At 38.8% G+C, this 17,741-nt stretch overlaps 1 protein-coding gene across 1 annotated transcript in view; it reads right to left on the bottom strand.

Annotated features, from left to right (window-relative positions):
* The window catches only part of CEP104 (centrosomal protein 104), a 2,320,447-nt gene that overhangs the window by 422,388 nt on the left and 1,880,318 nt on the right, over positions 1-17,741 (bottom strand). Inside the window, 1 exon segment of the mRNA XM_044062948.1 lies at positions 15,952-16,090. Within this exon segment, the coding sequence (XP_043918883.1) occupies positions 15,952-16,090 (139 nt within the window).

Genomic DNA, 17,741 nt, shown 5'->3' with positions numbered 1-17,741 from the left:
ATGTGGCCTCAGAATGGTGTACCCTACAGATATACAGGGATGCACACATACACACACTTGCCAGACTTCATGAGTTTCACATGGCTATCAACCCATTTGTACAACACTGTTGTGCTGGTAATGCATGGCTCATGTAGCCGTTAGGGTGAGGAGTGTAACACGGTACATGTCATGTCCAACACAGCAGCAGCAAAATCTGCCTATGGCAATGGGTGTTGAGGTGGTTGTGAAGGCCATCACGGAGTTCCGACCTACAGGTGTACTAACACACAGACACTGCTATCCTCCGTAATGCACACATACACATGTGTCAGTACTGTGGTGCATTGCTGTGGGTGGTCATAGCTGTGTCCATGGCTATTGTCCATGGGGAGATGGGTTGTGTAGGGGTTGTATGTACATTGGTATCATGCTACCTGCCATGTACCAGCAGGCAATCTATCAACAGACACCACTTTGGTAACCGTCAGGGTGAGAGTGACATGCATCAGCCAATCCTCGGGGTGCCTTCTGCACATGGCCACTAAGGTGATCTAGTTGAAATGTATGCAACATGTATTACAACACATGCTTAGTGCCTGTGTTGGAGACCTGTACCCAAGTGTGTTCTGTTGACTGTGGTAGTGTAATGTAGGTACCTGTGCCAGTTGGTCCATACAAGTTGTTATCTCCTATATGTGCTAGTTAGTACACAGCTGGGCAGACATGTCAGTGTCAATCAAGCATAGGTTGTCTGTACGTATCCCAGTTGGATATCTGCCATCTACACATCTGTAGAGCGACTCTCAGATATCAGCTTGGCAAGTAGCTATGCAGTAAGATGAATGTGTAGTCAGATGGATGTTTGACAACAATATATATGCCAGTACTAAATGTTGTACGCCCTCACTAACATGTTCTGTACAGACAGTGCTCTACAGTGGCATTCCACATGTCTGATCGTTGTCCATTAGGGGATATACACGGTGACACAGCCCACACATCAGGAACATGACACTGAGGCCTCAGAGTCCAGCTATGCCTGCAGGTGTGTCTGATGTCAGTAGTACTTTTAGCACTCTACCCTTGCCTGGGACAGCACTGTCAAAAGTAGTACCACCATGTTACACTAAATGCCAGTGTGCTGTGCAGGTCTCATACACTTGTGTGTCCCAGACATGACACTCACACCCCTTGCTACTGTAATGACAGCACACAGATGCATGTATTGTACATGGCATTACACACACTTATTTTAGATGTCAATACCCTAGGTTTGACATGGCCTTGTATGTTAAGCAGAGATTTTCTCTGAGTATACGATATGCCACAGAGTATAGCTGGAGGTTTATGAGATGGTCAGTATAGGGTATGTGCTTTAGGCCTGTGGTACTTTTAATGATGTATTTCTGCGGCCTTTGCAGCTGTTGCAGATGTCATGTAAGGTACATACCAAATGGGGCGTTGTACCCTATAATGTGTGTAATGAGGGATGAGTACATTGGGACAACTACCTCTGTTTTCCTGGATGAAAAGCCATTAGTGATGAGGTGTAACACATAGAAGGATCACCTCACTGTTGTGGCAATGTGGTTACTGAATGTGACACCACTATCCACCTTTGTCCCTAAGTCTGTCATCACACCTTTGGTGTTTAGTGTACTGCCACCTATGTGGTAATGCATGGGTACATGGTATTTCCCAAAGGGGATAACCACACATTTCTGGCCATTAAATTTGAGGCCATGGCTATGGCACCAAGCATCTGTTTCGGTAATGCCCTTTAGTAGAATACTCACATCATTTGGGGATTCAACAGTGGCTCCCGGTTTGCAGTCACCTGCGAACCTTGTTAGACAGGGTTCCATAGTGTTTGAAAAGTCTCTGTAGTCACTTGTGAATTTGGTATAACAAAACTGGCAGTTTCAGTCTTGCAACTTTGTTTTGTACCTTTTTGGAGAATTTATGGCACTGCTCACCTTCCTGCACTGCACGTCTGAGAAACTGTATTGCTACAAACTGTAGAAAACTGAAGTACTTCACATAAACGTTAGTTACTGTGCTTTTACAGGAGTGACCTTATACAAGGCATTACCACTCCCCTGTGTTCAGATACAGGCTAGGAACATTGGGATCACCATTGAAAATTTTATTTTATGTATGTGCTGCTTCTATGCTGTGCTGGAATTTGCTGGATTGGACTTAAAGTCTTCTTAAGACACAAAGTCTTGCTGGCTGTTTACTGCTGAATCAGAGACACAGCATTTTGCATGACTGCAACTGTTGTCTGTTTAAAGCACTAAGCCTTCCAAATTGCATACTGATAAAGAAATATATTTTGCAGCTACTATTTTACTATAAGCATAGTTACAAATACATAACTTAATTTTATAAAATACACCCTGGGGATCACTTCTGTGTGTCTGCTCATCAGTGGCACAGGAAAATAACTTGCTTGGGTGGCGTAAGCCAGGGAACCTTGTTGGCTAGGCTTGCGTAGGCCCTTGGGCCAATAGCCTAGTACCTACCTATGAACCTAAATGACACATACTCTTCCGTCACTTTGTAGCATATATTTACAAAGGTTTTCTTCATTACAGATATGAATGATGATGACTTTCCATTTTTCAGTTACCTCGAAACCTAAGTTTCTACATAATACCTCTCACATAGCTGAATTAATACAGTTCTTATATACAGTTCTAGTCACGCACATAGATTTTGTCTTTTCCTCTTGGTATCTTTTTTGGCCTTCTGTGGGAAATCACGTAATGTCCGTTTTTAGACTTTCCTATTGTCCTTTTGTGATTTACTTGTAAGCACTTCTGCTGATGTGAGAATGCAAGCAATCAGAAGCCTGAAAGGAAACATATGTTCTGCTGCTGATATTTGAAAAAAAAACATGTTTTTGAGGCACATTTTGCTGAGTTTATAAAAAAAGCATGTCTGTTAATGGTTATCTGTAAACTGTTCTGCAAACATGAGAAAAGCATGTAATACTTGCTTTCCAAAATTGCTTTTGTAGGCTTTTTTCTGACGCTGTGAAGAAGAGAAGCCTGTCTGTTATACATATAGTATGAATGCCCATTTTACATTGCTAAATTCTATACATATATTCAAGGAATTTTTGTATTCTATGCTTTATCTTTCAGCATATTTACAACAGAATTACTCTAACACCTACATTTATGAAAAAAAATATACCAAGGGGACAATATATAAGGACTGTGAGGATGACCACCAATAATGAAGTTTTTGCTCAAGAAATGGATTTTATTACCTCCTATTTGTTGAAAGAGGCTATAAAAAGACAACTTTGCTTTATACCATAGAACTGATTACATCTAAGAGGAACACTATGCTTCTACCAATTTTGAAGCATTCCTTTATATCTCTCAAAGAAAGGATTCCCTCTGATATTTTACTAAATAGGAACAATGTTTGTAATTTATACATCACAGTAAACAGTTTAGCAATTAGGACTGTTATTAGTGATACATGGAGTATTTTAGAAGGAAATACACAATTATTCAATGTTGTAGGAAGTTATCCTAATTTTGTGTATAAGAATGTTTCAATTTTAAAACTTTATTACAAAATGATACAACTAAAGATATTCCCCCAATAGCGTTTCGCTTAAGAACAAAGGAATGTATAAATGTGGGAGGTGCAATACATGTCGATATATATTAGAGGGACCCTATATTAGCCTAGAACATCTACATTATACTATTACAGCACCAGGAGTATTTAATTGTAATTCCAAAGGACTAGTATACATTTCTGTTTGCTCAGGGTGTAATGCTTACTATGTAGGGATGACTAGTAGATGTCTGAAGGAGAGAATCAGAGAACATATTTAAGCTATGGAAAAAGGAGATGAAAACAATGCCATCTGTAAACATAGCAAACATTGTAAACGATATAAAAATGTAGTTTTTTTCTGTTTTAGAATCAGTATTTAGAGATTTGCGGGGGGGGGGTAATCATAAGAATAAAACTGAGCAACAAGAAACCTTGTGGCAGTTAGTTAGGAGTAATAAACATCAAATGTTTTCTTAAAAACAAAAGGTGGAGAATTACATGAGTATAATAGAATATGAGTCTAATAGGTTATTGACTTATTTTTGTTATCTGATGGTGTTTTTACATCTTTATGTCCGTGTGTTTTTAAAAACTTAGATCAATCAAGGTTTTTAATTGATGTTTAAACATGTGACAGTTTTAAATGTTTTCATTGATTTATACATGTTTTATAAAACAATTGTGTGCTTGTCATAGTGTTATTCTGAAGAAGTCTGGTGATATTTGATGAAAGTGAAGAATAAATTTGTGATACACTAAAGGTTTTCTCTCTAGCACTTTTGTTTTACTTGCCATTAACAGTGTTTTTTTTTTTTTTTGGTTTTGTCGCCACTACTGAATGGAGTTGTTTTGTGTTTATTGTCTATACTAGCTTGTATTGTAACCATTGTTTCCTGTGCATTCTTTATGTCAAGTTATGAATTTCAGTATGTAAATGTATAACTGTCTACTGGCTATGTGACATGGGCCTTATCTCACAACCTCTTAGCACAAGAAATTTAGATAAAGCCAACAATAAAGGTGGGACAAAGGCATAAAAATCAAAGACAGATATTCATTTTAATTTACAAAGTTGCTAGAATAACAGATTTTGCATTTGCATGCATTTTCTAAAGGATATGAAGTCTAAAACTCAATTGTCTATCATTATTTAGTCACTGCAGTCTTTAATGATTTGCTGTAAAACCAGATTTTATGAGGAACATACCAAAAATATGAAGAAAAAATCTGGACAGTCTATGAAAATCTAGACTGTTGAGAGCTATGCCCGAGTTGTTGTTAAAAGAGCTCTGTAGACAAACCAATCTGTCTGGTGATCAAACTGCAATCAATCAACTAATCAATGAATATCTGGAATAATTTTACAGATTTTTTGAGAAGACATAGGTTTTCTTATTTCATTCCTTTGCCTTACCACTTAGTCATTTGAGTCATAGGGGGAGTAATCAACTGTGTTAAATGGTAGGAATTGGAGACTTTTTAATGTTTGTGCAATATCCTCTTCTCTTGTCAATGAAACCTCTGATTTTTTCTGAGATTTATATGCTTCTTAACATTTAAGTTTTAATTCCACTAAAAAAGTTTCCAAAGATTTCACCCAATGTGTTGGAATTAAAACCTCTCTATGTAGTATTTCAGTTCTCTTTAAAATGTCAGACTTCTCAGCAAATCAAATACTTGGTGTGAAAGTCAGCACTTAAAAATTTGATTTATTTTATTTTATTATTTATTTCCAGTTTTGATTACTGGGCAAGTCCACTGGGTCCAGAAGACCCATTTTCAGTGGAGGGCCGGGGAGAAAAGCTCCAGGATAAAGAAATGCAAAAAAGAAAGAATATACAAAAACAAGCAAACACAAATATAGTGGTAATATACAAGAAACATTGTATAGTAATAGGTTACAATTATGTACATTCAGTGTCATGCATATTCAGCAGGAATCAAATTGTATAGGTTACAACTTATATACATTCAGTGTTAGGCATATTCAGCAGGAATCAATGTGAATTGTTATTAATGAATTTTACAATAAGTTTTCATTTGAGCAAGCCACTTGTGTTGTGGTCGGGGAAACACCTTAACATACATGCATATTAGTAATAGTGATAAGACTTTACTTGTGCTCATGTAAAATAAGAAGCTATTTACAATATTTACAAAGTTGAACTAGGGTGCTGATTACTTAAAATAATGACAAAAATAATGTAAAATGCTGCATTTTATACAGTAACACATGTACTATAAAATAAAATATTAAACTTTTCCTATAACTTATGAATGGATGTCATCTAAAAAAAATCAAGATTAACATAAAATCTCTCTGATGAAGTAGAGTCCAGAAAATTAACATACATCAACAAACAACCAGAACAGAATGATGTGTGCAAGTAGCATCTCATCTATTTTTAAACGCAAAGCAAATATCTGAGTTGGCAGATTTAAAAAAATCCATACAGAGCACTCTCTGTCAGGATTACTGGGTGAGAAAATAAGCTAAGAATACTTGATGTAGAGAATACTATATTGTAATAGAGAAAAAAAACAGGAAGTGAAATCTTTAGAAGAGGATAGGAGTAAATTACATAGAAAATAATAGGAAACTGTGGGAACAATACAAGCAGAAAAATGTTTTGGAGGAGGAACAAGGTTTAAGAGAAGGCAGGAACTGAAAAGTTTATGCAATGTTGGTTTGATTACAGTGTACAGAACATACGTGATGTACAATGTTTGAAAAATGAACTTGTTAATATGGTTTAATTACTTTTACATAAATGTAAGTTTCCTTATGTCACAAGTGATAATCCTATAAAGGTGTCTACAAAAAAAGGCAAAGCAAATGTCAGTTGCTGAAACACATGAGAAATGATGAAAGCTCTATATTACAGAAGTGTTAAACCAGTAAATGATCTTTTGTATTTGTTAACTGGGTTAGCCCAATATGCTAAAATACCTCTTTTAAGTGCAACCAACATGTACTGTCTGGTTATGTGTATTGCTACAGTTTACAAAATATGGAACTGACGCAGTGAAAGACACAGGACTTCAAGACAAAGCTTACTAACAGTTCAAAGTCCTTACCCCTGAACTAAGTTGCCAGACAGCCCTTTCGGTCATACTGTAATACAGCCTAGGACTAACTTCAGAAAGTTAGGAAAACATATAGGTTTTAACTGGCTGCAACATCTCTCCTCAAAGACTGGTACAGATCTTCATGTTAAAAATCATTACTATATGGAGAAGATCTGTGAGAGGAGGGAGGCAAGAAGAATGGAGAATTCAGTGTATGGCAATATACAATCAATTAAATATTTCTAATGGGAGTGAGCAAGAAAGGAGCATTAAAGAAGCAATGACATTTTATATAGGCAATATCTCACATGTAACAGTGACACATGAGAAACCATAATAGGCATGAACTAACAAAAAGCTGTAACTGCAAAAGCAAACAAAAACTGTTGTTGAAATGAAAAACAGCACAAGTAAATAAAAATAGATAACAACAACCTGATGTAACAATGGGTCTGGTTATGCAAGCCATTACTCAGAAAGTACTTCGATGGGGTGAAATGGATCACTGTCAGTGTAGCTTGCCATAGCAAGTGTCACATATGGAAGAGAACACTTAATCCTCTCCGAATACACTGCTTATACTTGGGTCCAGCAAGACAAATGAATAAGAAACATGAATGAAAGAAAAAAAGAAACAGCAAAATAATAAATGGGTATAAAATTCCCACATTCAACATGGATGAAAACCACTCAGTACTTCAAATTCAAAACAACGTAGGCAGTCCTTTAGAATTAAATTCAGTGGGTTTGTTTGGTTATAATTTTGCAGTCTTATACGTAGTGAATTTTGTAAATATTTATGCTCAGTAGTGCTGGTCAGGTGGCCTGGAGGGATAAAGCCCTGATTACACCCAGGTGACCTGGCCTCAGTTAGTGACTTGGGCATCTGACAAAGCAGGAGGAAGAGATTGGTATTACCATTCTTGGTGGGTAGATAGTTGTTTGGGCATCTCCTGTGACAATCCATGGTGGACACTGGGGATGTCACACTAAAAGGTATGAGACAAAGGAGGAGGGAGTATAACAGCAAGGCTGAGCTGCTACAAAAGTGGAGAAATACACTGCATGCCCACATTGCTTACCTGCCCCTCAGTTATACCACAAGAAACCAAAGGGCAGGGGGAAGCAACAGGGGTAGGTCATAAAAGTAGAATCTCCCCTGGTGAATGTGAACAGGTAGACCCCAGAATGCCCTCAATTCCACTTTGACCCCAGCCTATTGGAAATGGTCTGGGGGGGGGGGGTTAAAGAGGTGGCTGGCAGACCTGGCGATGGAAGTGGTGCACCAAGTAGGGTGACACAGGATGATGTAGGAGGGAGAAAAATCCTCAAAAACAATATATGCTCAGTGCTTTAATCCTGTATCATAAAGCCCACCATCAGATACTCTACTTTGTCTTAAGAGGATGTCCTTTCTTATTATGGCTTCATGCTAAATAGGGAAAGTCACGGGAACCACAAGTGCCTGTAAGGCAACAGAACAGCATGTCCAAGCAGCTGAGAAAGGGAGGGGAAAATCCTCAATTTACTTTACTTTGTTGACCAGGTGAGTCCCAATAGGCCAATGGCCTCTTATCAGGGGAAACCCTAGATGGTATTCATACAAAGGGAAATCTGGTCACGGCACTGGAAAACCTCCCCTATTCTTTTTGATAAGTGTCAAGGGATCTTTTTTGGTTCATGTTTTATAAAGGTATACACCGCACGTTAGTGTTGTTAGAGTAATAGTTTATATGTTGACTTCATTTTAGAGACATGGGTATAATTTTATATGTTTTTCATATATATGTATATATATATATATATATATATATATATATATATATATATTTTATGTATAGATTTATTTTCAAGTATATATATATATATAGTTTGTTCACAGTCAGCTATATGACTTGTTTTTATGCAATGTTATTGATTTTGAGTTGTATAAATATTTTTAGTTGAAAATCCAGTTATTCCTAGTTTCAGAAGTCTTCTTAAAGTACAAAAAAACTTCCTCCAATGAGACTGATAGTCTCAAGCCAAGGTTGGCTGACTGAGACTGTTTCCATATTTTTGGAGAAAACTCTTAGAAAAATAGTGGATAATACAGCCTCCACTTTAAGGGACACTAAGCAGTTTCTAGAGAGTATGACAGATTACACCTACAGCAGTACTGATGTTTTAGTGACTTTGGATGTCAATTCTTTATTTACTTCGATCCCCAATGATATAGGAATAGAATATATGAGACTATTCTTGACAGAAAAGGAGATACCCCGAGAATTAATCATTAGATGTGCCATGCTAATGGAGATAGTACTCGAGAACAATGTCTTTGTGTATAATGTTCAGTATCATCTACAACAGAAAGGAGTGGTCATGGGCACACCATGTGCCAACTCCTATGCCAATTTAGTCATGGCATATTGGGAGTACACATACTGCTACGGAATGAACAATATAATAAACACGTATGTTATTATAGATGTTTTGTGGATGATATTTTCTTGGTATGGAGAGGTAATGTAGAGTTACTCCAGGAGTTCACAGAATATATGAATGGGACTACCCAGTTCCTCTTTGTAACAGCCAAATGGTCACATATTGAGATGGAATTCCTAGATGTACTCATAAAGAAAGGTGAGAATGGTACCGAAACAGAAAAGTAAAGGAAAACTTGTAGAAAAAATACTTTATTACACCGTACAAGTATGCATCCACCACATATCCATAGAAACATAGTACAAAGTCAAGCTTTAAGGGTATCTAGGTTAACTAATAATGCGGATGTTTTTCAAGAAACCTTGAATACTCTCAGAAATTATTTTCATAATAGAGGCTATCATCTGAGAGAGATTAATCATACACTTGAGGCTGGAATAATTGACAGAGATAATGCAGGTAGACCTTATATTTTGGGGAGAGAAGCCACTGATGATTCAAATGGCAGAAGAGACTTGACATCCACAGTTAATAGAGTGATGTTAACATATACTAACAACAACATGATTAGGAATATATTCTATAGGAACTGGAACATACTGACAGTAAAATCAAAAATATAGTAGGTGAATGTCCCAGGTTTTCTTATAGGAACATAAAATCCTTGAAGCGTTTGCTGTGTTATGAGAAACCGAAAGACACTAGGGTTAGCTCTATGAGGTCAGGTACCCATCCTTGTAGAAGCTGTAATCAATTTTGTTACATGTCTGATCTGAATGTATTTACTCATCCAGATTCTGGACTTGAGTATGTATTTAAGTTATATGCAGACTGCAAAACAAGGGATTTAATATACTTTGCAGACTGTGAAAAGTGTGATTCGTTCTATGTAGGTAAGACCAACAGAACCCTACGTGAGTGTGTTAGAGAACATATTTATGCAATGAGTAGGGAGGATGGTAGCACTGCTTTAGCCAGGCATATCATAACCCACGATACCTCACATAAGTTCAAGTTTAGTGTGTTAGAGCTTATATATAAAACACCACATAATGCTACCACTCCACTGAATCAAACACATAAACACACAAAGACATACTTGAAGGCTCTGAGTAAAAATTTACCTAAACAGCAGAGGCCTCCAAAGCAGACACCCAAACAACTGCTACCTCAAGACACCCCACAAGCAACACATAAACCACAAAAGCAGTGTGTAAAGCAGTCACAGCCCTTAAGGCCAAATACAACACCAAACATACTTGTCATAGGTGACTCCATAGTCAGACACACTGACGTCCCACTCACCAGGCTGAACAAGGAGAGGGTCACAGTAAGCTGCCTATCTAGAATCCGCCACATAACAAAAGCACTCGGGTCACTCCACGGCAAGTACAAATATGACACAGTCATTGTCCATGCTGGTGTGAACGACCTGAGGCTCCCTGGACTACATGAAAAGAGACATAGAGGAGCTCTCTGATTATGTAGCCCAGGCAGGTATGACCCTAACCCTGAGCAGTATCCTTCCTTCACCAAGAATGATGCCACAATATAGAAACAAGATGATCAGCTTTAACAATTGGCTTAATGTCTGGTGTCATTCAAAGGGGATCCAGTGTCTGTCTGCCTGGGATGACATGTTTGACAAGCCACGCTGGCTTGCACCTGTCACCCCTGGGATTCCGGATATTGGCTAAGGCTCTTGCCACCCCATAGTGCCTTTTTAGGCAAGGCTCAAATTCTAAACCTACCACCCTAGAAAACAAAAATGGGAAGAAACTGAGGGTAATGCTGCTCAATGCCAGAAGTCTAAATCTCAAAATGCGAGGCCCTTCTCAGTATGGAGAACATCGATGTCTGTGCTGTAACTGAAACCTGGTTCAAGGCTCCTGAGAGCACCCGGCACTATTAGGTTTTACCTCATATCATGCCCGGCCCCAAAACCCGGACCACACCACAAAAGGAGGGGTGTATCCATATTCATAAAGGATACCCACACCTCCAGGTTGGAAACCATCCAGGTACAACTAACCATAGGCAAAACTGCTCTACAAATTGTAGCATGCTACAGGCCACCCTCTCAAACTCAGGAACCCCACACAGCCTTCCTGAAGACACTGGAGGGTATAAATGTATCTCCAAACACCATCATATTGGGTGACTTCAACTAATATAGACTGGGAACATTACTCAAGCCCTAACTTTCTAGCCGTTCCTGGAGTTCATAAATTCAAATGCCATGGAACAGCTAGTCACTGTTCCCACGAGAGGAGAAAATATACTAGATCTCATTGTCACAAACATGGGGACAAAATGCTCCACACGGAAGTATATCCCTCATTGGTGAGATCTGATCATAAACTAATCTCACTGGAAATCCACATCCCATCCCCACCCCAAACAAAAAAGACCATAGTGAAGAAATTCTCTAAAGCAAACTTCACACTACTCAAGACTGGTGTGGTATCCTTCAAGGCCCCTGAGCCAGTGGAAACCACAACCCAAGCTGCGGAAGCCCTTACAAATGCCTTCTATGAACACCTCCAGGACTGCATGGATCAGGCAATCCCAAATAAAACCAAGACTCTTTCCACAAAGGGCAAACGTCCAGTCTGGTGGACCCCAGCCATTAACAAACTTTACAATTAGAGGAGAAAGCTATTACATGATAGAACAAAATCCATAAAAGAAGTCACCCCTGATCATTATTAGTAAAAAAATACGAGCACTCATAAAATCAACTAAGGCCAATTTTGAGAGAAAAATTGCCATGGATTCAAAGGACAATCATAAGGCCTTTTCAGCTATGTTAGGGACCTGGGTGGAAACTCCCAGATATGCTCAGAATTAGTCCAAAATGATACAAAAATCACTGAACCCACAGACATTGCCAACATACTGGCAGACAGGTTCAGTGCAAACTTCACCCCCTCGCCCCTAAAGGAGAGATAACTATCCCAGCCGAGTGTAGCCTCCCGGACATCTCAAATGCGCAGGTGAAAGCTGCTCTCTCTAAAGCTAAAAACACAGCATCAATGGGACCGGATGGTGTCCCCGGCTGTGTGCTACACGAGCTAAATGAGGAATTAAACCCGCACATAAGGCAGCTGTTTAATCTCAGCCTTACCACAGGATACGTGCCCAAGGAGTGGCATACGGCAACTGTGGTCCCACTCCACAAAGGCGGCGCCTCTACAGACCCTGGTAATTAAACAAGTCTAGTCTGCAAAGCTATGGAGAGGATCATAATGGAGCTCATAAACAAAGATATAGGGACTTGCAGACATTGGACCCGACCCAGTTTGGCTTTGTCAAGGGAAGATCATGCCTTTTGAACTTGGTCGACTTCTTGAAACAGTCACCAAGGCCATTGATGAGGGAAAGGCAGTCCATACAGCCTACCTTGACCTTGCAAAGGCTTTCGACACAATACCCCACTGGTATTGTAGAAAAACTTACCAGCTTAAATGTAAACCCATATGTCACAAGATGGGTTGCAAACTGGCTTAAGGACAGAACCCACAGGGTTAGAGTTGCTGGAGCTATGTCAGACTCCAAGCGGTCACAAGTGGTGTCCCACAGGTCCTTGGCCCCTATTGTTTGGCATCTACTTCTCAGAAGTACAGGCCAACATGGGAGGACTTTGGCTGACAAAGTTTGCAGGCGACTGCAAACTGGGCGCCATAGTGGAAAGTGCATCGGACACGGATATCCTTCAGAAGGGACTCACGGAAACAGATAGCTGGTGCCAGAGCCATGGCCTGAAGTTAAACGCCAAAAATGTATAGTCATACGGAAAAACAAGGTAACCCCAAGCTACCATATAGGTGGCAATCCACTAAGCACAGAAGAGGTTATCAGGGACCTGGGGACCCAGGTTGACAGTGGCCTTTCTTTTGACACTCACGTTGCTAAAGTGGTTAGAAAGGCCTTCTACATTGCCCACCTGATCATGAAGGGATTCACATCCAGATCTAGTGAGGTCATTGTTCCCCTGTACTCTTCACTTATCAGACCAATGATCGAGTACAATGCCCCATTCGGGATGTATCTCACCCGACATCTGCAGCAATTGGAGAGACCCCAAAAGTTCCTCACCAAAAGGATAAAGGGACTCCAAAATCTCATATGCTGCCAGATTGAAGAAACTCCAGCTCTATTCAGTCGCATACCGTCTGCTCAGAGGTGACATGTGCCTGACATACAAGGCCATGTCCAACCCGAATTAATGGACATGCTCCACCTCAAAAATCCAAATCCAAGCGACTTAAACCTTACGAATATAAATAGGACGTGCTGGAGGGATAGATTTATCACTCAGAGACTCCCTATGCTGTGGAATAGAATCCCGGTCCATGTGAGGCAGAGCACCTCGCTGACTCTGTTCAAGAGAAATCTAGACCTGTGGATGGGAGATCGTAGGTTTACCCCGGGAATCATCTCTGTGTCACTGCTGGACAGAGGCACAACAAACTAATGGGCACAGTATTTTTCATATAAGGGTGGCGAAAATTTGGGCTAGGCTTATAAATGCCTTAGGGCAGATAGCCTAGTATAAACCTATGAACCTATGAACCACCACTTGGGAATCTGAAAAATCACACAGAGAAACAGAAAGCCATATGGATAATGAGGTTACAAGCAAATAGGGCACATGGACTTAATGACAGAGTCTCATTAAAACCCTTTCTCTTAGATAGACTCTATACCTGTTAATACGACAAGATGAATTCAACACAATATATTCCAGGTTATGTGTTTCTTTTAGCTATAATGTTTATATATATATATATATATATATATATATATATATATATATATATATATATGTACATATATTTTTTATAAACCCATATATATACATTTTTAATAAGAAATATGTATTTGGTTCATGTTTTATAAAGGTATACACCACACGTTAGTGTTGTTAGAGTAATAGTTTATATGTTGACTTCATTTTAGAGACATAGGTATATTTTTATATTTTTCATATATATATTTATATGTATAGATTTATTTTCATACATATATAAATATATATACATTTTTAGGTGTAGATAGTTCTATTAAATATTAGATATTTTTAGTAACTCGTTATATTGTATTCATATATGCAAAGTTTTATAAATGTATAAATGTTTCATAGATTCCCATATATTACTCATAGGTGATGAGAGAGAAGGAGAATACATTTTTTATGTGTTTTTACCTTTAAATAAGTGAGTTTGAGACAACTGCTTGCTTTTTATTGGTTGAGTGTTTTTACATTGTTTGAGACCTGCTATAAAATGGGGTAGTTATTTATCAATGGTCATAAAGTCTGATGAAGCGTTGTGATCAACGCGAAAGTGCTTACTGACCAGGTCTTTTTGATTTCATCTTTTTTGGAATAAAAGTCAACTTTTATGCTCGTGGTGTACCTTAGGGTTTTGTTTTCTTCAAGGGATCTTTTACTTCCACCTGTGCTACCATTAACTCATGTCCAAAGGACACCACACTCAGGAGTGCAACACCCCCTTATTCTGCACTGCAACTATCAGAAATGGAAAACAAATTCAACTGTCTTGTGTGGGAATATAACCTACAGCTTTCCCCACCAAAAGCAAATGTGCAACCTGTTAAGCTACTGAGACTGCAATGACAACCATGGCTTACAGCATCTGCTTTCCTCTGCTATACCTCTGCTATGAAATGGATTTAATCATTTTTGCTGAAAAACTGATATTTCACTTTCAGCATCACTATAAGCATGACTGTTCAATGAAACTTCTGACCAAAAGAAGTTACGGCTATCCATATTTACCTATATTACTCAAAGTAACTGGGCAACAAATGGAAAAAATGAGCTACATTTTCAGAAGAAATCAGACATAGATTTAGTACGATAGTCAATGCAGTGCTTATTTTAAATAGTGTAATAAACCACACAGCATTTACTTAAATGTCAACATAAAAATACAAGAAAGTTTGGCATCTTGATAACATCACCTACTGCTGAATGTAAGCACACAATGAAATGATGCTGCAAAGTAATAACGCAAAAACGGAAAGCAAACAAAAGAAAAAAACGTAAAAATTTGCCTACAGCATCACCGCCTGGTACCAGTGATAACAGAATTACCCTTACCAGGAAATTTTAAGTGTGGTTCAAGTGACTAATGTGAACAGCTAAGCAAGCTGCATGCTCTTGGCTGACATCAAAATACCACAAAGCTGTGGACTGATTCTTGTACCAGGCACTCAAGTTAAAAAGCCAGCATTAACACTGCTGTGTGTCAAGAAGATGGTGAGGAGGAATATTCCCAAGGTACTATCCTTCATACCAGATATTAAAGATTACCACCTCCCTACTCTACAGTTTAGGGAGATGTTAAATGTCACAAAATACTAGTTTAATGAAGCAAAGAGAGAATTTTCCATGTCCCCAGCCAAACTTTCCTTACTTGTTGTCAGCAGCAGTTTTGCAGTAAAAGAAAGTTGACTAGTGGATCACTGTGTTAACCTGTTACCAATCAAAAATAAATTACTCTGTGTGTAAAAAAATGTAGTTCACTGTTTATGATACTTCTGCAGTATTAAAGCTGCAACATTACACAAACACACATACTCACACACACACACACCATATATATATATATATATATATATATATATATATATATATATATATATATATATATATATATATATATCTATGGAAAAAGATATGCATATATAAAGCGTTCTCTTACTCTATGTTATTAAGTCCAAGAGCATGGGGAAAGGGAATAAAACTGACTTTAAAAACGGTTAAGTTGTGATTGCTTAATTTTAGAAGTGTGTGTCTGTCTGTGTGCTTTCCCACCATATTCTTAAACCTAGCTACAAAGCATCTATGCTAGATGTACTCACGGTTACAGCTCTTGGACCTGATGTGCTCTGTCAATTCTTCCTTTGGGATGGCTTCACTACAACGTGGACATTTTCCAAAACCTTCCTTTTTATCGCATTCTGTTAACAAGTGCTCTGTAAGGCTGGCTATTTCAACAACCTACATCAGAAACTACAATTAGCAATGGACATGAATGAAAAACACATGCTTCATAGATGAAAACAAGGGTTACAAGATGAAATTCCAGCACCCAAATAACATAAAGTACAGTTGTGTAAAATCTTACCATAATGGTAGATGTACTTTCTCACTGTTACAATATTCATCAGAACAGGGATCCCCTGCCAAGGGCGGCCCAAATTCCGGTCAGTATACCAAAGGCTTTAGATTGTTTTCAGGTATGCCATACATCACATGTATGCTCCTCATGTAGCATAGGGCATTAAGGTGACATCTGGGCAAACCATCCTCAGAACTTCTTTGCTGCCAGTCCAAACACCATCTTCTGATCGTCAGACTGAACGGTCGTTCCATTGCTGGTTCTCAGGATAAAATAGCCAGACAGTCTCCAAATCTCTCTGGCTCCTAACCACACATGCTCAAGCCCAGGCTGCTGTTTTCTCCCTTGGGGGGTTTCAAACTACAGCAGCCCCCAGGAAAGGATAAATTATATTTTATTTTATTTATTTAACATTTGTTTATTGGGAAAGTCTGACTTGGAACAAAGCCCATTTTCAGCGAAGGCCCAGGGAAAAATGCTCCAAATGCATGTCTTTGTAACGTGGGAGGACACTGGAGCACCTAGAAGAAACCCACATGGACACAGGGAAGACATGCAGACTCTGCACAGAAGGCACCCCAGCCGAGAACTGAACTGGAGAACCTCTTGCTGTGAGGCGACAATGCAACTGCTGCACCACTGCGCCATCTAGTATTTTAATTATTTATAGGAAGGTGTGTACTTGCCCTGAAACCCAACACATATTAATGCTGTGGATTCAGTTGAACTATTCAGGCATTGCTAAATATTACTCATTTAAAATATGTATCAGTGTATCTCAAAAACACCAATACCATCATTAAAACAAAGCCCTGAAAACGTAATTTAGTAGTCAGCCCACAAATCATCTTTTTATTAGAGTCATACATTCTCTTCCCATACCTCTGACAACCTTAAAATAAGGCAGAAAATAAATTATTAAAAAGTATCAGCTACAGTGCAACAGTACATCTGGCAAACAAATCTCACAGCTTTGACAAGTTCCAATATTTTGCATCAAATGCACATCAGTTTCATCTTCTGCATAGACAAGTGATGTAGGAGGATTCAAGAAAATACCAAGAGTTCATCTCCATGTATACATTGCAGTACCTTTCCCTGATTCAGCAACCACCCTGCAGGATCCTCTACCATGATGTACAGCACCACAAAGGGCCAGTCCCATGGCCATGCTGAATGCTAATGAGGTATTCCAGGGGGAGAGACAAACGTTAATTAGCTATGTGCTCTATCTCTCTCTCTCTCTCTCTAGGACCCCCTCTAGGAAGGTGTCTACATGGCCGAGTGATTCAAGAAATCACTCTGTCATGTAGATCAGTAAGGTCATCTCCACCATGTCGAAGTGCTGAAAATGGCCAATAGAACATGTTCAACTATGTACCACAATCATGATACAGAGACTGGGGGAGGGGATGCACTACACCATGAGGGATTACTCAACCCAGCACTGCCATACAGGCACCAGGTCTATGTTCACCAATGAAATGAAACATTCATCAAATGGCTACTCATCAAACACTAAGCATCAAA

The sequence above is a fragment of the Protopterus annectens genome, chromosome 2.part1, assembly GCF_019279795.1.
Source record: "Protopterus annectens isolate FY-2018-M chromosome 2.part1, PAN1.0, whole genome shotgun sequence".
Taxonomy (NCBI): Eukaryota; Metazoa; Chordata; order Ceratodontiformes; family Protopteridae; genus Protopterus; species Protopterus annectens.
Note: the sequence above shows the minus strand (reverse complement) of the source record. Positions and strands in the feature narration are given on the sequence as shown.